At 40.2% G+C, this 17,564-nt stretch overlaps 1 protein-coding gene across 1 annotated transcript; it reads right to left on the reverse strand.

The window, feature by feature from the left end:
- Positions 1 to 10,230: 10,230 nt before the first annotated feature.
- On the reverse strand, positions 10,231 to 13,695 carry LOC307067852 (UDP-N-acetylglucosamine--peptide N-acetylglucosaminyltransferase 110 kDa subunit-like; the record flags this gene model as incomplete). The annotated part of the gene is made up of 1 exon (XM_079725486.1): positions 10,231 to 13,695. Exon 1 carries the CDS (start codon positions 13,369 to 13,371, stop codon positions 10,231 to 10,233), a length of 3,141 nt encoding a protein of 1,046 aa, XP_079581612.1. The 5' UTR covers positions 13,372 to 13,695.
- Positions 13,696 to 17,564: the final 3,869 nt, after the last annotated feature.

Raw genomic sequence — 17,564 nt, forward strand, 5'->3', positions numbered from 1 at the left:
TTAATTCTTGAAATGGCACATGGCTGAAAACAGAAGCTAACCTCTTGTTCACTATGAATTAAATCTTCTTTTCCTAGGACCCGTCTACAATGCACAATTTGGGGTTGGCCAACATAATTATTTTCTCTGAAATACGTTACAGCATTTTGCCTTTTCAATATATAGTTATACAATACATTGTTAACACAACATATTTAATATACTCAATATAGTAAATACAACTATAACACACATGATATGATGCCACTTTGGTGATTTTCTTCATCCATGTAACTCTGAAATTTGACAGTATAGTTTTCATATTCTAATGAGCTGAGTATTACCTTTGCAAGGATAGAAAAATAAAATAAATTCATAATATTCTTGTGTGGTTTGCCCCTGGGGTGGATTACCATAATGGGGGGATATTTGAGCCTTTCCCCAAGTCATTAAAAATCCTCCAGCGAGCAGCTCCTTGTCCTCTCCAGGGAGTGGGGGGAAAGGATCTTTAATCATAATAATCTTGGGGGGAGAAATCTCGGAAATAAGACATCTGCTTCTGTGCCTTGTTGTTTTGCAGAATAGCAATGATTGCCTTAGCAGCTTCTATTGCCATATGTATACAATAAGTAAATGAACATAAAATTGAATGAACGCATAAAAGAAGGATAAACCCACCCAGCTTAACAAACCCACTCTCTCACCTGCTGTGCCCCGAAACATGAAAGAAAGAATCACGGGATCATAAGGATTAATAAAATAACAGTCTCTGTTAACAATATTGACAGGAGGTATAAGGATAATTTGTCTGATGTGGGACCAACAGCTTAACTAACTGCTTAATTCTTTTTTTTTTAAAGGGTAATTCATTCATTTATTGTTTAAAGATTGCAAAACAACATCTGAATTTTTGTAGCACAATTTAAATGTTTTACTTTTTTTGATAAAGCAGAGTATAATAGCAAAAACAATTAGTTTCCAGTAATATCTATATCTCTATTCAGAATTAAGTCTTCCACAGACATGTAACCTGGAAACAAAAGCCTGTTACAATAAGCAAAGCTTCAACGGAGTGGCTACTTTTCGGGCCAGGGAAAGGTTCATCCCTATAGGAGGATGATGTGCTATGTAAAATGGCTGCAAGGTCACAGCCTTGAGGGCGTTGGAAGTCTAGTATCCTATTCCACATTAAGTAGTTCGGGGAACTTCAAACGCCCGTTCATCTGCAACCAAGCTGGCAACCTTTAACTGATATTTCAAGCAGGTAAGAAATAAATGAAAAGAAATCCCTACATTGATGTTCCTTGATTTACACTGTTAAATGGTTCATTAACATGTAATTCTGGCTAAGAATTACATTTGACACTCCTTGCTCAGATTTTGGTTAACAGTACACATCTTTCAGAAATTCATGTTTTTATTAATCAATAATTTGTCAGCTAGGATACGTTCAGCCATCAGCTGCAACTTCAAAATAGGTGCACTGCCTCAGCGCTTTGGAAAGACATAATCTAAAACACTAATAGCAGACAAAATATCTGTTACTAGACAGCATATGTGCAGTACAGCAAGACAAAAACATATTCATATGTGCCACGGACCAGCCTCAGAAAGAGGATTTCACCGCCCAGGGTCAGAAGGGACGGGGTAAGGAACTGAAGTAGCACCATCGAATGGGGTCAGAAGGACCAAGACAACTGATGGTTGCAAGGCAAGTTTTATTATGCTACAGTTGCAGATTATATAGACTAGAAAAGGGAAGGTTGCCAGACGGTGGTTTACATTATCTAATGACTGTCTCGGCTCAAGGTTAACTTCCCTGGGAGAAAACCCATAAACCCAGAATCATCCAAAATAACCTGCACGTGCAGGGTGGAGACAGATTGGCTTGTCTCATTTTACATTCTTTCTGATTTCTGGGCCCTGGTGATTTATCTCCCATGGAATGGAACAAGGAGGGGAACAAGTAGGGACGGTCCCTTCGAGCAGCGGCGGCATGCCTGGCATGTCTGTAGCCTGCTCTCAAGGCTGACTGCTTCCCACAGGTCCCCCTTTTTTATTTTTTAATTTTTGCTGCAAAATAATTCCATGAAGCTTAGTGCCGAGACTAGTATACTGTTGCATGAGGATATGAAACAGACATGAGAAGATTATTATCAATAATAGGCAAATTATGGCCAGGGTAATAAATCCTGACAACCCTCTAGTAATCCACGACTAAGGGTTTAACCACTTTAAATGATCCAGTAAAGTTTGAATTACATCTTCTGGTGAAATATCATCAAGATGTGCATTTTGTATATCCTGAATTTCAGCATTTAATTTCTTAAGATCAAGACTAATATTATTATCTGACCAAACACTCAGCAGATGCATTTTTACTTTTTCCCATTCCCAAATACAGTCATTGTACTTGTAAGGAATAACACAAATCCACGTATACTTTGCATGACAAGCTAAACGCATCCTCAATTTTAATGCTGCCATCTGATCTCCAATCCTCAAAATTGCGTTTTTAAATTCATCTAACTTGTTATTCATCTGTAAATCTATGTGACTTTGTAAAGATTAAGCAAGACTGGTATTTTGAGATAATTGATTAGCAAAGTGAGCATGATTAATACTCTGTGAAAGAGCAAGACGGGCAGTAGCCGCGGTAGCAGACAGAGCAGCCAAGGCAAGTAAACTTACTATTAGCCACCCAATAAAGCGTCTCCTTCTCTGCAAGGCTTTGGAGAGTTCCACCCATGCCTGTACTCCAGTATCTTCATACCAAGGTTCTCTCAGATGTACAGGCACCATAACATATAGGGGTTGCCTTAGTATAAGCACAGATTGTGTTCCTGCAGAAGGGAACATACAACTGCTAAAAATACAATGAACACAGCTAATATTATATCCTCCTCTGGAAGAATTACCAATGTTAATAGAACCAATCAAAAGTGTATATGGAGGAGCAACACAAGTTATAACAGGTGTATTGGAATAAGTTAGAGCTAGTTTCCATATATCCCAGTTCTTTTGAAATGTGATAAACCTATCTATGATGGGAATAGAAGAGATAAGAATTGACCCCTTGGTATGATCTGTAGTACACCATATTTGGTTATTATTCCAAGATGCATTGCAACATTCAAAATTGGATCCAGCAAAGTTAATGGTCATAAAAGGAGGAAATTGAGTTTTTGATTTTCTGTTAAGAATAGTAACCTTATGTCCAACTGTAAGTATCCCTTGTCCTCCAAGTAAATGCTTCATACAGAAATAATTTCCTGAATCTTCACCTGGAACCTTGGCTATAGTAATAGCGGAATCCCAAAGTGGTGAGGCATATGAGATTCGACCTCTAATATTAATAGCTTGCCCATTTTTATACCAAATGATGGTATCCTTAAGATCCTCTCGTCGGCTGGTAGCCGGGCCTGTAAGAGTAATGTTGGTTCCTGTAAAATGAAGGTTCATGAAAGCAAAACAGTGTAATAAATGAGTGATAACATGTTTAGTAGCTTCTCGGGTCTGTGCTGTAGCACAGAGGAAACCAGAATAAGTATCAATAGTGACATGAACAAATTGTAATTTCCCAAAAGACGGGATATGAGTAACATCCAATTGCCATAAATGACTAGGTAATAATCCACGAGGATTAAAACCATAATGTGGAACAGGAAGGTGAGGTAAGCACTGTGGGCATTGCTTAACAATTTGTCGGGCGGCTTCACGAGTAAGGGAAAATTCTTTGCGTAACGTAGCCGCCGACTGATGGTGTAAAGCATGCGATTGCTGTGCTGCTTGTGAAGCAGTTTGATCATAACTTACCATAATATGAGGGTGTCCAGGACATGGACCATGAGTATCAACAGTATGAAGATAATGAATGCAATACCTTAGCCATTCTTGACAGCATGACGAACGGAAAGGAGGAAGACGGTAATTTGGGATATGTCCTGCTTTAGGGAAAAGAGATTGAGGAGGAAGAGTAACTTTAACTTTATTTTTGGGAGGAAAACGCACAGGATAAAGATCACGTTTAGATCGAGTTAAAACATCTGCAGCCGCAGTAAGTTTAGACAATGGACCAGGCAAGTTAGAATGAGCACGGATATGCAGAGCTGCAACACGACCATCGTGGGAACGAATAAGCTGTTGAAGCAAACGAAAAGAGGATGATAATTCAGGGTCATTAGTATGTCCGCTGGTCGCAGTCTCCAGAAGAAATAATAAGCTGATAAGATATTTACTATCAGAAAACAAATTAAAAGATATAGAAGGCAAATGTTTAAAAGCCATAATGACAGCATACAGTTCAACACGTTGAGCTGAAGTCAAGGAAGTTTGTTTAATGAGTTTGGTTCCGTCGTCAATGATTACAGTAGCCACTCCTGAAGAAGAACCGTCTGTAAAAACCAAAGGTACATGAGGAATGGGCTGTTGCCTAATTATAGAAGGAAAGGTATAACAGTTAAGTTTGTCGAATTGGATCAATTTATCAGCAGGGTAATGGCATTCCAAGGCACCTGAAAATCCTGCAAGAGCAAGACCCCATTCATTACTATGTTGAAAAAGCCAATTTTGTTGACTAACTGAATAAGGGATAATAATTTGAGAAGTTTCTATACCCAGAAGTTGTAAGCATCTAGTTCTACCTTGCATTATTAGCTTACTAATAAGTTCAAAATAAGGGTTAATAACCTTAGAGGATGTAGTTTTCATATGAATCCATTCAATAATTCCAACAGTTTGCCATAAGATGGCAGTAGGCACATGAGGTGTTGGACAAGCAATTAAAGAAATTGGCAGGTGAGTATGCATTCGAGTTAATTGTGCAGAGCTGATAGCTCTATTAACTATTTGTAAAGCTTGAAGTGCTTCTGGAGTCATAGAGCGTGAAGTAGAAGGATCTGAGTCACCTTTAAGAATATCAAACAAAGGCTCTAATTGAGCAGTAGTAAGTTTTAAGGAAGGCCTTGGCCAATTAATATCTCCAAGTAATTTTTGAAAATCCTTTAATGTTTTTAAATTATCAACTCGAATTTGCAGTTTTTGAGGCCTAATGGTAGTGTTATCAATATATTTTCCCAAATAGAAAAATGGAGATTGTCTTTGAATTTTTTCTGAGGCAATGACCAAGCCAAATGATTGTAAGGATTGTTGTAAAAATTGAAAAGCAGTCTCTAATAAAGAAATATTATCAGTGGCTAAAAGTATATCATCCACATAATGTATGAGATATAACGTTGGAAACCTTTTTCTCACAGGAGTTAAGGCCTGAGCCACATATTTCTGGCATAATGTAGGACTATTTGCCATGCCCTGAGGCAATACTTTCCATTGAAATCTCCTCAGGGGTTCCTTAAAATTTAAGGAAGGCAAGCTAAAAGCAAAATGTTTTCTATCTTCAGGAAACAAAGGAATAGTGAAAAAAACAATCTTTTAAATCTATAACTAAAAGCTGATAATTGTGTGGTATGGCTGTTGGAGAGGGTAGGCCTGCTTGAAGAGCTCCCATTATTAGCATAGTTTTATTAACAGCTCTTAGATCCTGTAATAACCTATATTTTCCAGATTTTTTCTTGGTAATAAAAATAGGAGTATTCCAAGGACTATTGGAAATTTCTAAATGCCCTAATTGTTCCAGTACTAATTGTTCTGCAGCTTCTAATTTCTCCTTTGTGAGGGGCCATTGGTCCACCCATACAGGGTCATCACTCAGCCAAGTAATTGGATCAGCAGTGAGTGGAGGAGAATCCAAGGCCCCTAAGAAAAACCCAAACCTTGTCTATCATTTTTTATTTTCACATCAATAGGATAGACAGTTCCTTGTTGATTTGTTCCCAGCCTTTTTGTGGGAAGAAATCCTTGATCCAACATCATATTAGAGACTTGAGAATTTGGACTATAAAGTAACACTCCCATTTCTTTTAATATATCTCGGCCCCAGAGGTTTAAAGGCAGCCTAGGCAAAACATAAGGCTGGAAGTATCCTGAATGGCCCTCACTATCTTGCCATAATAATAACTGACTACTTTGCATAGGAGAAGAACTCTGTCCTATTCCTTGAAGTTCTGTAATAGTAGGACTAACGGGCCAACGTTTATGCCAGTGAATCTGTGTCATAACAGAGACATCAGCTCCAGTGTCTAACAAACCTGAAAAAACCTTTCCATTAATGGTTCATTTCATTTCTGGACGTTCTTTCCCTATCTTCTGAATCCGGTAGGCAGCATTAGATGATCCAAAAGCCTTTGTGTCTCTCTTTTGATGCTGTAAAATTTGTCCATGAGGTACAAAGGGCAAAAGTAGCAATTGTGCAATTTTATCCCCAGGAGAAATCATTATTATATTTTTAATAGTTTGTGCCATGATTTTTATTTCTCCTTCGTAGTCAGAATCTATGACTCCTGGCATAATAGTTAAACCCTTCATGGTGACACTACTTCTTCCCAATAATAGTCCCATCAAACCCTTGGGTAAAGGTCCATAGATGCCCGTAGAGAAGGCCCGAGGACCCATTTCAGGAGTTAATACATATCGGGCGGAGGTACTGTGGTCCAGTCCTGCGCTTCCTGCTGTTTCTCTGGAGAGCAAAGATATTGTACGTTTTGGTTTTTGGTTAATGTCTGATTGATAGTTTGAGGAGGATACACAGACATTGCCCCTATTATCTGTTGGGGCCGGGGAAGGCCCCGAGAGGAGTTTCCCGACAGTGGTGTTCCATCCTTGTGGGACACTGAGCGACAATCTCGTGCCCAACGTTTTCCCCTATTGCATTTAGGGCATAAACCAGGGATTTTCTGACCATCTGGAGGGTTTTGAGTAGGGAAGGAAGGACCAGGGTTACAATGAAAAGATCTACATTCTCCAGCAAAATGACCTGCCTTTGCGCATTTAAAACTAGTCTTTGTTCTCTTTGGATTGTTTTTAAACCCCACTTTAGTTAATGCTGCAGCCATAGCAGCACCCTGTATATAAGCAGGCCCAATGTCTGCACAAAGGCGAATATAATCCTCCAATGTTCCCCGTTTTCTCCAAGGTCGAATCGCAGCCTGACATTCATTATTAGCGTTTTCAAAAGCAAGTTGCTTAACTACAATTGTACCAGTGAGTCCATCCACAATGAGTATCCCCACCGGCTGTAACAATCTATCTACAAAATCAGCATATGGTTCATCAGGTCCCTGTCTAATTTTTGAAAGATGCTCAGTTTTGTGTGTAGAAGATAATTTCCTCCAGGCTTGTAATGCCAAATGATTTATTTGAGGATAAGCAACAAAGGGATAAGTTAATCGATCTTGTAAAGAAATAGATTGTCCTTCCCCAATCAGCATATGATAATCAACTGGAATATCATGGGTAGCATTCTTTTCTGCTTGTTCAGCAGCCCGTTCATAAAAATCAAACTTCCATATTAAATAATCTCCACCATTTAAACAAGCTCGTGCAATAGACTGCCAATCAGCAGGGGGAAGAGCTTCTCCTGTAATAGTGTCAACCATAGCAGTAGTAAAAGGAGCAGTGGGCCCATATTGAGCACAAGCAGATTTTAAATCTTTCAAAACTTTAAAAGGAAGAGCCTGATGCTCCCTAATAGCCTGTTGAGCATTATTAGGATCAGGTCTTTCCGTGACAGGACAACAGAAAATAGGATCTTCTCCTCGTTTTATTGCTGCTTGTACAGCACGTTGCAAGGGACTGAGCAGTTTTACAGATGGAGAATTTTGAGGAAGACAGTCCTTACTAATTTGCAGCTTTTTCACTGACTTATCTATTATAGCCATTAGAAAATCATCCTCAGGATATTTCTCCCTTTTATGTTTAAAAGCCTCATCTGTTAAGTCAAAATGTTCCTCTTCATCTGAAATATTTAAATTAATTAGCTCTTTCGGTTTAGGAAGTGGCGACACAGTAGCTGACAATACAGTCTTTTCTTCTGTCAGAGGCTTATGTTTTTCTGACTTTACATTCAAATCAACACTATCATGAGAAGAACCTAAACATATTTTTATCAGGTTCCACAAACTAAATGTAACAAGGGCAGTATGACTAGGTCCTCGAGACTCATAATAATTTTTTAAATCTTCTCCAACTTTCTGCCAGATTTCTGTGTCACAGAGCCGCCATCAGGAAACCAGGGAGATACATCATGGATATGCTGCAAAAATTCAGTCAACTGTGAGGTAGAAACTTTATTACCCCGAGCTTTAAGCATCAAAAGTAAAACCGGAGCAAATAATTCACGCTCCTTGGAGCCCTTTTGCCCCATCTTATTTTACTTCTGACTGTTGCCTTATGCCTCTATTAGTTTCACTTTTACTCGTGTCCACACATATTTTGCATAAGGGTTCTCTTACCTGCACTTTCTTTTTCTTTTCATTGGCTTCACGCTTCAGCTCCCTGTTCGGGCGCCACTTGCCGCGGACCAGCCTCAGAAAGAGGATTTCACCGCCCAGGGTCAGAAGGGACGGGGTAAGGAACTGAAGTAGCACCGTCGAATGGGGTCAGAAGGACCAAGACAACTGATGGTTGCAAGGCAAGTTTTATTATGCTACAGTTGCAGATTATATAGACTAGAAAAGGGAAGGTTGCCAGACGGTGGTTTACATTATCTAATGACTGTCTCGGCTCAAGGTTAACTTCCCTGGGAGAAAACCCATAAACCCAGAATCATCCAAAATAACCTGCACGTGCAGGGTGGAGACAGATTGGCTTGTCTCATTTTACATTCTTTCTGATTTCTGGGCCCTGGTGATTTATCTCCCATGGAATGGAACAAGGAGGGGAACAAGTAGGGACGGTCCCTTCGAGCAGCGGCGGCATGCCTGGCATGTCCGTAGCCTGCTCTCAAGGCTGACTACTTCCCACACATATGTTGGCTTGTTTAAGCCTCAAGCCCTCGATCCTTTGTTGAAATACAATAATTTCATTCCTGTGGTTTTCAATACCAAAAACTCAACCTCCAGGAGGGCTAAAGTCTAATTTGTACTCCAAACCAAGTAGCAGTGCAGTTCCCTACTACTGAGGCTGAATCCATAAAGACTTCAAGACCACGACCAGAAGACAAGTTATTATATATAATACCCTAGAAGGCCTGAAACATAATTATCATATACATAGCTGGTCCTTCAGAGCTTTTTACCTATAACATGTTTTTTGATGAAAGTTATTTAATGTACTGGAGATAACTGTGACTTACTGATCAAATATTTGAATACTTATACTTACCTGGGATTTCATTTCTGCTGAAAGAAAAAGGAAGAACAGGACTCACCTAAAAAAAAACAAACTTTAGAAATGAAAGTAAAAATCTTATCACACACTCCCAGTTTTGGAAGCAGCATAGAGGGGCAGTCAACGGTAAAACACTGGTGAAATAGGTCAAAACTCTAGGCCAAAAATCCATTATTATTATCGTCAGTGACAGTACCACAACTGTGTCCTTCATAATTAATAAGAACTCCTAAGAATCTTCATTTGGCACCAGATGATGTGTTGAAGAGAAACACTCTGGGAGGTTTTGAATCACACTTGGTATTTTGTTAGCCACGTTATAGGAGAATTTTTAAAGTGGGGGGAAGGGAAGAAGGAAACGGACCAGAAAAAGAATTGAGGCCATCATCTACAAACCAACAAAGCACTGAGAGTTCCAAACGTTATGTCAGACACTAAAGGGACTGATATAGGCTCAAGTGGTTTATAAAACCTATAAAAAGACTACACTAGCAAAGTCCCCATTTATCTGTAGAGTTCAGAAACTAAAACAAGGAATATTTTAGCTTAAAACCTTATCTCAAGAGAATCATATACACTTCACATGAATAAAAATACCTGAAACCAAACATTTTTAAAAGCTCCAATACCCAAAATATAAAGAAAAAAATTAATTCAGAAGACTCAGTCAATCCATGATAATCACAAAACGGCTGGGCAATCTCTATCTCCCTTGCACACTAACCATCCATCCCCCTGGAAGACCAAGGGAGATCAGACCTTCCAGACTTACCTTCCAGACTTACCTTCCAGACCTTCCAGACACCTGGCTGCTGCAAAATTCGATGGAGACTCCTTGTGGAACAGCAGTTTCGCATCTCTTGGGTCCCTCCCTATCGTGATCATGCAGGAAGCAAGTCTGGCTGTGCTATTTCTTATCATTGTCTGTCACCCATCTGCACCATGATATTGAAAAAGTAGTTCCCTTTCCCACAGAAGGTTGAGGCTCAGCTACAGGGGTAATTCTCCTGGGCACACAGTCATTATTTAGGCCGACTCAGTGACTTCAACAGGCTTAATCATGTGATCAGGTTTGTTGCCAGCTGCATAATGCTCCCACATCTGTAGATAGAGCCGCTCTAGTTCCATTGTGTATTGTTTGGTGTTGAACAGAGGGCTAGATGTTCTCTGCTTCCAGACTTTGCCACGAATTTTCTTCAGGTAATCGAGATCAGTTCCCAGTTTCACAGCTATCTCTTCATATTCTTGCCTAGTTTTAGCAATCAGCTCAAGACAGCCTAAACAAGTGAGCTGGGAACCTGCAACTCGGGAAGCAAGAGTCTCTCCTGGCATAGTCACCATGGGGGTCCCTGCCCAAAGGACATCCATCCCTGTGGTGTGGCCATTACAGAGTGGAGTGTCCAAGCAGACATCAGCCAGCTGGCCTCTCCGAACATGTTCCTCTTTAGGAGCAACAGGTGAAAAAATGATACGGCTCGGGGGAAGGCCCATATTTTGTGTGTACTGTTGAATATTAGCTTCTCCTGCTGCTGGAAAACGCAACAGCCACAGTACACTATTGGGAACACGCTTCAGAATATTTGCCCACATCTGCAAAGTAGATGGGTCAATTTTGTATAACTGATTAAAGTTACAGTACACAATGGCATCTTCCGGTAACCCGTACTGAGAACGTGTGGTTACAATAATGGTACGGGGAACCTCCTCTCCAGTGGCAGCCTTATTGTTGATCAGGGTAGTTGCCAGTCCATTGCTAATACTGAATCCATTCATTGTAATCTGAATTTGTCCTCTGTTAATCATTTCAATAACTGCTTCTGCAACAGTATTCATAGGAATGACAGGCATATTAAGAGCTGTATTACTGCTGTCTGCGTTGTCTTCTCCATCAGGACATTTCATCTTGACTATTTGCACATCTGATAGACTATCAAGAAATGCTTGGAGGTCGATGCCATTCAGCACAATCCGATTGTCATAAAGGTGCCCATTGGACTTAAAATCGATGATGGCTTTTTTCTTCAGGTGAGGGAACATATTAGCATGATCACCAATAAAGAACGTATGGGGCATATAAGCCAGTTTCTCAGAATACTGCTCAGCAACTTCAGCAGGTGACGTTTCCTGATCAGTGATGATATAATCCATGAAAAGCACGCCACTAGTCCCAGGGTACCCCAGCCACATTGCCTGAATAGGAGCTGGCCTGAGAGCAAAGAGTTCATTTCGAGCACCCCTGGTATAACCATTCATATTTACAAGGATGTGTATACCATCTTGATGGATGCGATCAGCTGCTTTCCCATTGCATGGAATCTGAGAAAGATCAGTGAAATGATTGGCTTCTGCCATCACCTTCGCTCGGAAGTTTGTGCCATCATGTGGGCTCAGGGCATAACAGAATATCTCAAATTTATCAGGATTGTGCATGCCTGGAATAGACTGCATAAGATGAGAAGTAGGATGATTCCCAAAGTCAGAACTCACGTATCCTACACGCAGTCGACCATCACTGAGCTTCAAGTCTTTTGGATGTTCATACGGTGGTTTATGAAGGACACTTATATTAGCCAAGCAGAGGTTCCCATGCCTCTCAGCAATAGCCTTCCTGAAGCCATGAGGAAGAGGATAGAGCATACTATGATGAGGCTGCACAGAAGGCAACCTATTCTTCTCCAACTGGTCAGCCACAATGCTGACCAACTTCTTCATTCGCTCATCATAGTCTGTCCAATCACAGACAACCTGCAGGCAATGAGCCAAATTACAATAAGCATCAGGAAAATCAGGTTGAAGCTTCAGAACAGTGCGATAAGAAGCAATTGCTTCTGGAATATTCCCTGAATCCTGGTGAATGGAAGCCAGATTGCTGTGGGCATCCGCAAATGCAGGGTTGATCTGAACGGCACGAGTATAACACTGCAAGGCTCCCTGAACATCCTGCATCTCCCATAGAGTGTTTCCCATATTACAGTACGCATCAGCAAAGGTAGGACTGATTCGAATAGCCTCCGTATAATGCATCAGAGCTTCGTGCAGTTTTCCCTGCTGCTTCAATACACTTGCTAAATTTGAATGGGCATCAGCAAAGTCTGGGCAGAGCTCTAATGCTTTACGATACAAGCGAACTGCCTCTTCACTGTTTCCCTGTTCTCCTTTGATATTGGCTAGGTTATTCAGAGAGTCTGCATGGGTGGGACACAGCCGGAGAGCTGTATGATAACAATCTTCTGCTTCAGCAACACTGCCCTTCTCTTTGAGAGCGTTGGCTAGGTTGCAGTAAGCATCAGGGAAATGTGGTTGCAATTCAATAGCTCGCCTGTAGGTGTCTATTGCCAGATCCATCAGGCCTTGCTCATAGTATACACAAGCCAGGTTGCCATGTACCACTGCATGATTTGGACTCAAGCTTAGGGCACGAAGGTAAGCTGCCACAGCTCTGTCAAAAATCCGTGCCTCATTGAAGACATTTCCTAAATTGATATAAGCATCCAGAAAACTGGGGTCAAGGGTGACAGCCTTTTCAAAGTGATGAATTGCAAGCCAAATCTCCCCTTGTGCATTGAAAACACAGCCAAGATTACTCCAAGCTACTGCAAAGTTCGGTTGCATCTCAATTGCTTTCAAATAACATGCCTTGGCTTCTTCTAAGCCACCCAGGGCTTTGAGCAGGTTCCCCAGGTCACTGCGAACACAGTACAAATAAGGATTATACTGAAGAGCAGAGACGTAAGCTTGTACTGCCCCTTCCATGTCGCCTGCTGCTACCAAAGCGGCTGCCAGGTTAATATAACCATCGATGAAATCTGGTTTGAGACGCAATGCATGCCGGTAATGCTCAGTTGCTTCCTGCAACTGCCCTCTTTCCTTGTACACATTCCCCAAATTCGAATAGGCTTCTGCCAGAAGAGGGTTCTGTTTAATTGCCAGAGTACTAAAGTGGGCAGATCTGTCCAGCCTTCGACACTGGAAGTGTATAGATGAAAGTAATAAAAGTACACCAGTATTGCCTGGCTCTTGTCTCCAGAGCTGCATGCAGTGTCTCTCAGCTGTCTCAAAATCTCCTGCCTGATATTCTCGATGTGCCAGCTCAGCTAACCCTTGGAAGGAAAGCATACGTTTCGTTGGTTCTGTGCTGTCGGCCACGTTGCCCACGGAAGACGCCATCTGGAGCTTCTGGAGAGAGTGAAAAAAGGGGGTAATGGAGTCCCGCTGCCGCCACTACTGGCAAGAATGTTTCTAGTGGTAGCAAACACGAGCGCAGCAGCCGTACCACTGCTTTGGCACGCTTAAGCGGCGGCAACAGTTACAGGCACCGAACCTTAGGAACTATGGTTGGCCATCTACCTCTCATGCTCTTGAAATCTTAATTCTTAACCCTGCCCTCTTCCACCATTTTTCTCCTAATCAGGGAATAAAAATTACCTATCCATTTGCCTTAGAAGAAATCAAAAGTCAGTAGGCCAAACACTTTTTTTTTTTTTTATTAGTTTCTGCTTTATAACAAAGTGAATCAGTCATACATATACATCTGTTCCCACATCCCCTCCCTCATGCATCTCCCTCCCTCCCACCCTCCCCATCCCACCCCTCCAGGCGGTCACAAAGCACCGAGCTGATCTCCCTGTGCTCTGCGGCTCCTTCCCACTATCTATCTACCTTACGTTTGGTAGTGTATATATGTCCATGCCTCTCTTTCCCTTTCTCACAGCTTACCCTTCCCCTTCCCCATATCCTCAAGTCCATTCTCAAGTAGGTCTGTGTCTTTATTCCCGTTTTACCCCTAGGTTCTTCATGACATTTTTTTTTTTTTTAATTCCATATATATGTGTTAGCATACGGTATTTGTCTTTCTCTTTCTGACTTACTTCACTCTGTATGACAGACTCTAGGTCTATCCACCTCATTACAAATAGCTCAGTTTCGTTTCTTTTTATGGCTGAGTAATATTCCATTGTATATATGTGCCACATCTTCTTTATCCATTCATCCGATGATGGACACTTAGGTTGTTTCCAGCTCCGGGCTATTGTGAATAGAGCTGCAATGAACATTTTGGTACATGTCTCTTTTTGAATTATGGTTTTCTCAGGGTATATGCCTAGTAGTGGGATTGCTGGGTCATATGGTAGTTCTATTTGTAGTTTTTTAAGGAACCTCCATACTGTTCTCCATAGTGGCTGTACCAATTCACATTCCCACCAGCAGTGCAAGAGTGTTCCCTTTTCTCCACACCCTCTCCAGCATTTATTGTTTCTAGATTTCTTGATGATGGCCATTCTGACTGGTGTGAGATGATATCTCATTGTAGTTTTGATTTGCATTTCTCTAATGATTAATGATGTTGAGCATTCTTTCATGTGTTTGTTGGCAGTCTGTATATCTTCTTTGGAGAAATGCCTATTTAAGTCTTCTGGGTTGTTTGTTTTTTTGCTATTGAGCTTCATGAGCTGTTTATAAATTTTGGAGATTAATCCTTTGTCAGTTGCTTCATTTGCAAATATTTTCTCCCATTCTGAGGGTTGTCTTTTGGTCTTGTTTATGGTTTCCTTTGCTGTGCAAAAGCTTTGAAGTTTCATTAGGTCCCATTTGTTTATCTTTGTTTTTATTTCCATTTCTCTAGGAGGTGGGTCCAAAAGGATCTTGCTGTGATTTATGTCATAGAGTGTTCTACCTATGTTTTCCTCTAAGAGTTTGATAGTTTCTGGCCTTACATTTAGGTCTTTAATCCATTTTGAGCTTATTTTTGTGTATGGTGTTAGGGAATGATCGAATCTCATACTTTTACATGTCCCTGTCCAGTTTTCCCAGCACCACTTATTGAAGAGGCTGTCCTTTCTCCACTGTACATTCCTGCCTCCTTTATCAAAGATAAGTTGGCCATATGTGCGTGGGTTTATCTCTCGGCTTTCTATCCTGATCCACTGATCTATCTTTCTGTTTTTATGCCAGTACCACACTGTCTTAATTACTGTAGCTTTGTAGTATAGTCTGAAGTCAGGCAGCCTGATTCCTCCAGCTCCGTTTTTCGTTCTCAAGATTGCTTTGGCTATTCGGGGTCTTTTGTTTTTCCAAACAAATTTTGAAATTTTTTGTTCTACTTCTGTGAAAAATGCCAGTGGTAGTTTGATAGGGATTGCATTGAATCTGTAGATTGCTTTGGGTAGTAGAGTCATTTTCACAATATTGATTCTTCCAATCCAGGAGCATGGTATATCTCTCCATCTATTTATATCATCTTTAATTTCTTTCATCAGTGTCTTATAATTTTCTGCATACAGGTCTTTTGTCTCCTTAGGTAGGTTTATTCCTAGATATTTTATTCTTTTTGTTGCAATGGTAAATGGGAGTGTTTTCTTGATTTCATTTTCAGATTTTTCATCATTAGTGTACAGGAATGCCAGAGATTTCTGTGCATTAATTTTGTATCCTGCTACTTTACCAAATTCATTGTTTAGCTCTAGTAGTTTTTCGGTAGCATCTTTAGGATTCTCTATGTATAGTATCATGTCATCTGCAAACAGTGACAGCTTTACTTCTTCTTTTCCAATTTGGATTCCTTTTATTTCCTTTTCTTCTCTGATTGCTGTGGCTAAAACTTCCAAAACTATGTTGAATAAGAGTGGTGAGAGTGGGCAGCCTTGTCTTGTTCCTGATCTTAGTGGAAATTGTTTCAGTTTTTCACCATTGAGGACAATGTTGGCTGTGGGTTTGTCATATATGGCCTTTATTATGTTGAGGAAAGTTCCCTCTATGCCTACTTTCTGCAGGGTTTTTATCATAAATGGGTGTTGAATTTTGTCGAAAGCTTTCTCTGCATCTATTGAGATGATCATATGGTTTTTCTCCTTCAACTTGTTAATATGGTGTATCACATTGATTGATTTGCGTATATTGAAGAATCCTTGCATTCCTGGAATAAACCCCACTTGATCATGGTGTATGATCCTTTTAATGTGCTGTTGGATTCTGTTTGCTAGTATTTTGTTGAGGATTTTTGCATCTATGTTCATCAGTGATATTGGCCTGTAGTTTTCTTTCTTTGTGACATCCTTGCCTGGTTTTGGTATCAAGGTGATGGTGGCCTCGTAGAATGAGTTTGGGAGTGTTCCTTCCTCTGATATTGTTTGGAAGAGTTTGAGAAGGATGGGTGTTAGCTCTTCTCTAAATGTTTGATAGAATTCGCCTGTGAAGCCATCTGGTCCTGGGCTTTTGTTTGATGGAAGATTTTTAATCACAGTTTCAATTTCAGTGCTTGTGATTGGTCTATTCATATTTTCTATTTCTTCCTGAGTCAGTCTTGGTAGGTTGTGCATTTCTAAGAATTTGTCCATTTCTTCCAGGTTGTCCATTTTATTGGCATAGAGTTGCTTATAGTAATCTCTCATGATCTTTTGTATTTCTGCAGTGTCAGTTGTTACTTCTCCTTTTTCATTTCTAATTCTACTGATTTGAGTCTTCTCCCTTCTTTTCTTGATGAGTCTGGCTAATGGTTTGTCAATTTTGTTTATCTTCTCAAAGAACCAGCTTTTAGTTTGGTTGATCTTTGCTATCGTTTCCTTCATTTCTTTTTCATTTATTTCTGATCTGATCTTTATGATTTCTTTCCTTCTGCTAACTTTGGGGGTTTTTTGTTCTTCTTTCTCTAATTGCTTTAGGTGCAGGGTCAGGTTGTTTAATCGAAATGTTTCCTGTTTCTTAAGGTGGGATTGTATTGCAATAAACTTCCCCCTTAGAACTGCTTTTGCTGCGTCCCATAGGTTTTGGGTCGTCGTGTCTCCATTGTCATTTGTTTCTAAGTATTTCTTAATTTCCTCTTTGATTTCTTCAGTGATCACTTCATTATTGAGTAGTGTATTGTTTAGCCTCCATGTGTTTGTATTTTTTACAGATCTTTTCCTGTAATTGATGTCTAGTCTCATAGCATTGTGGTCGGAAAAGATACTTGATACAATTTCAATTTTGTTAAATTTACCAAGGCTTGATTTGTGACCCAAGATATGATCTATCCTGGAGAATGTTCCATGAGCACTTGAGAAAAATGTGTATTCTGTTGTTTTTGGGTGGAATGTCCTATAAATATCAATTAAGTCCATCTTGTTTAATGTATCATTTAAAGCTTGTGTTTCCTTATTTATTTTCATTTTGGATGATCTGTCCATTGGTGAAAGTGGGGTGTTAAAGTCCCCTACTATGATTGTGTTACTGTCGATTTCCCCTTTTATGGCTGTTAGTATTTGCCTTATGTATTGAGGTGCTCCTATGTTGGGTGCATAAATATTTACAATTGTTATATCTTCTTCTTGGATGGATCCCTTTATCGTTATGTAGTGTCCTTCTTTGTCTCTTCTAATAGTCTT

This window comes from Hyperoodon ampullatus (assembly GCF_949752795.1).
Source record: "Hyperoodon ampullatus genome assembly, chromosome: 2".
In the NCBI taxonomy this organism is placed as follows: Eukaryota; Metazoa; Chordata; class Mammalia; order Artiodactyla; family Ziphiidae; genus Hyperoodon; species Hyperoodon ampullatus.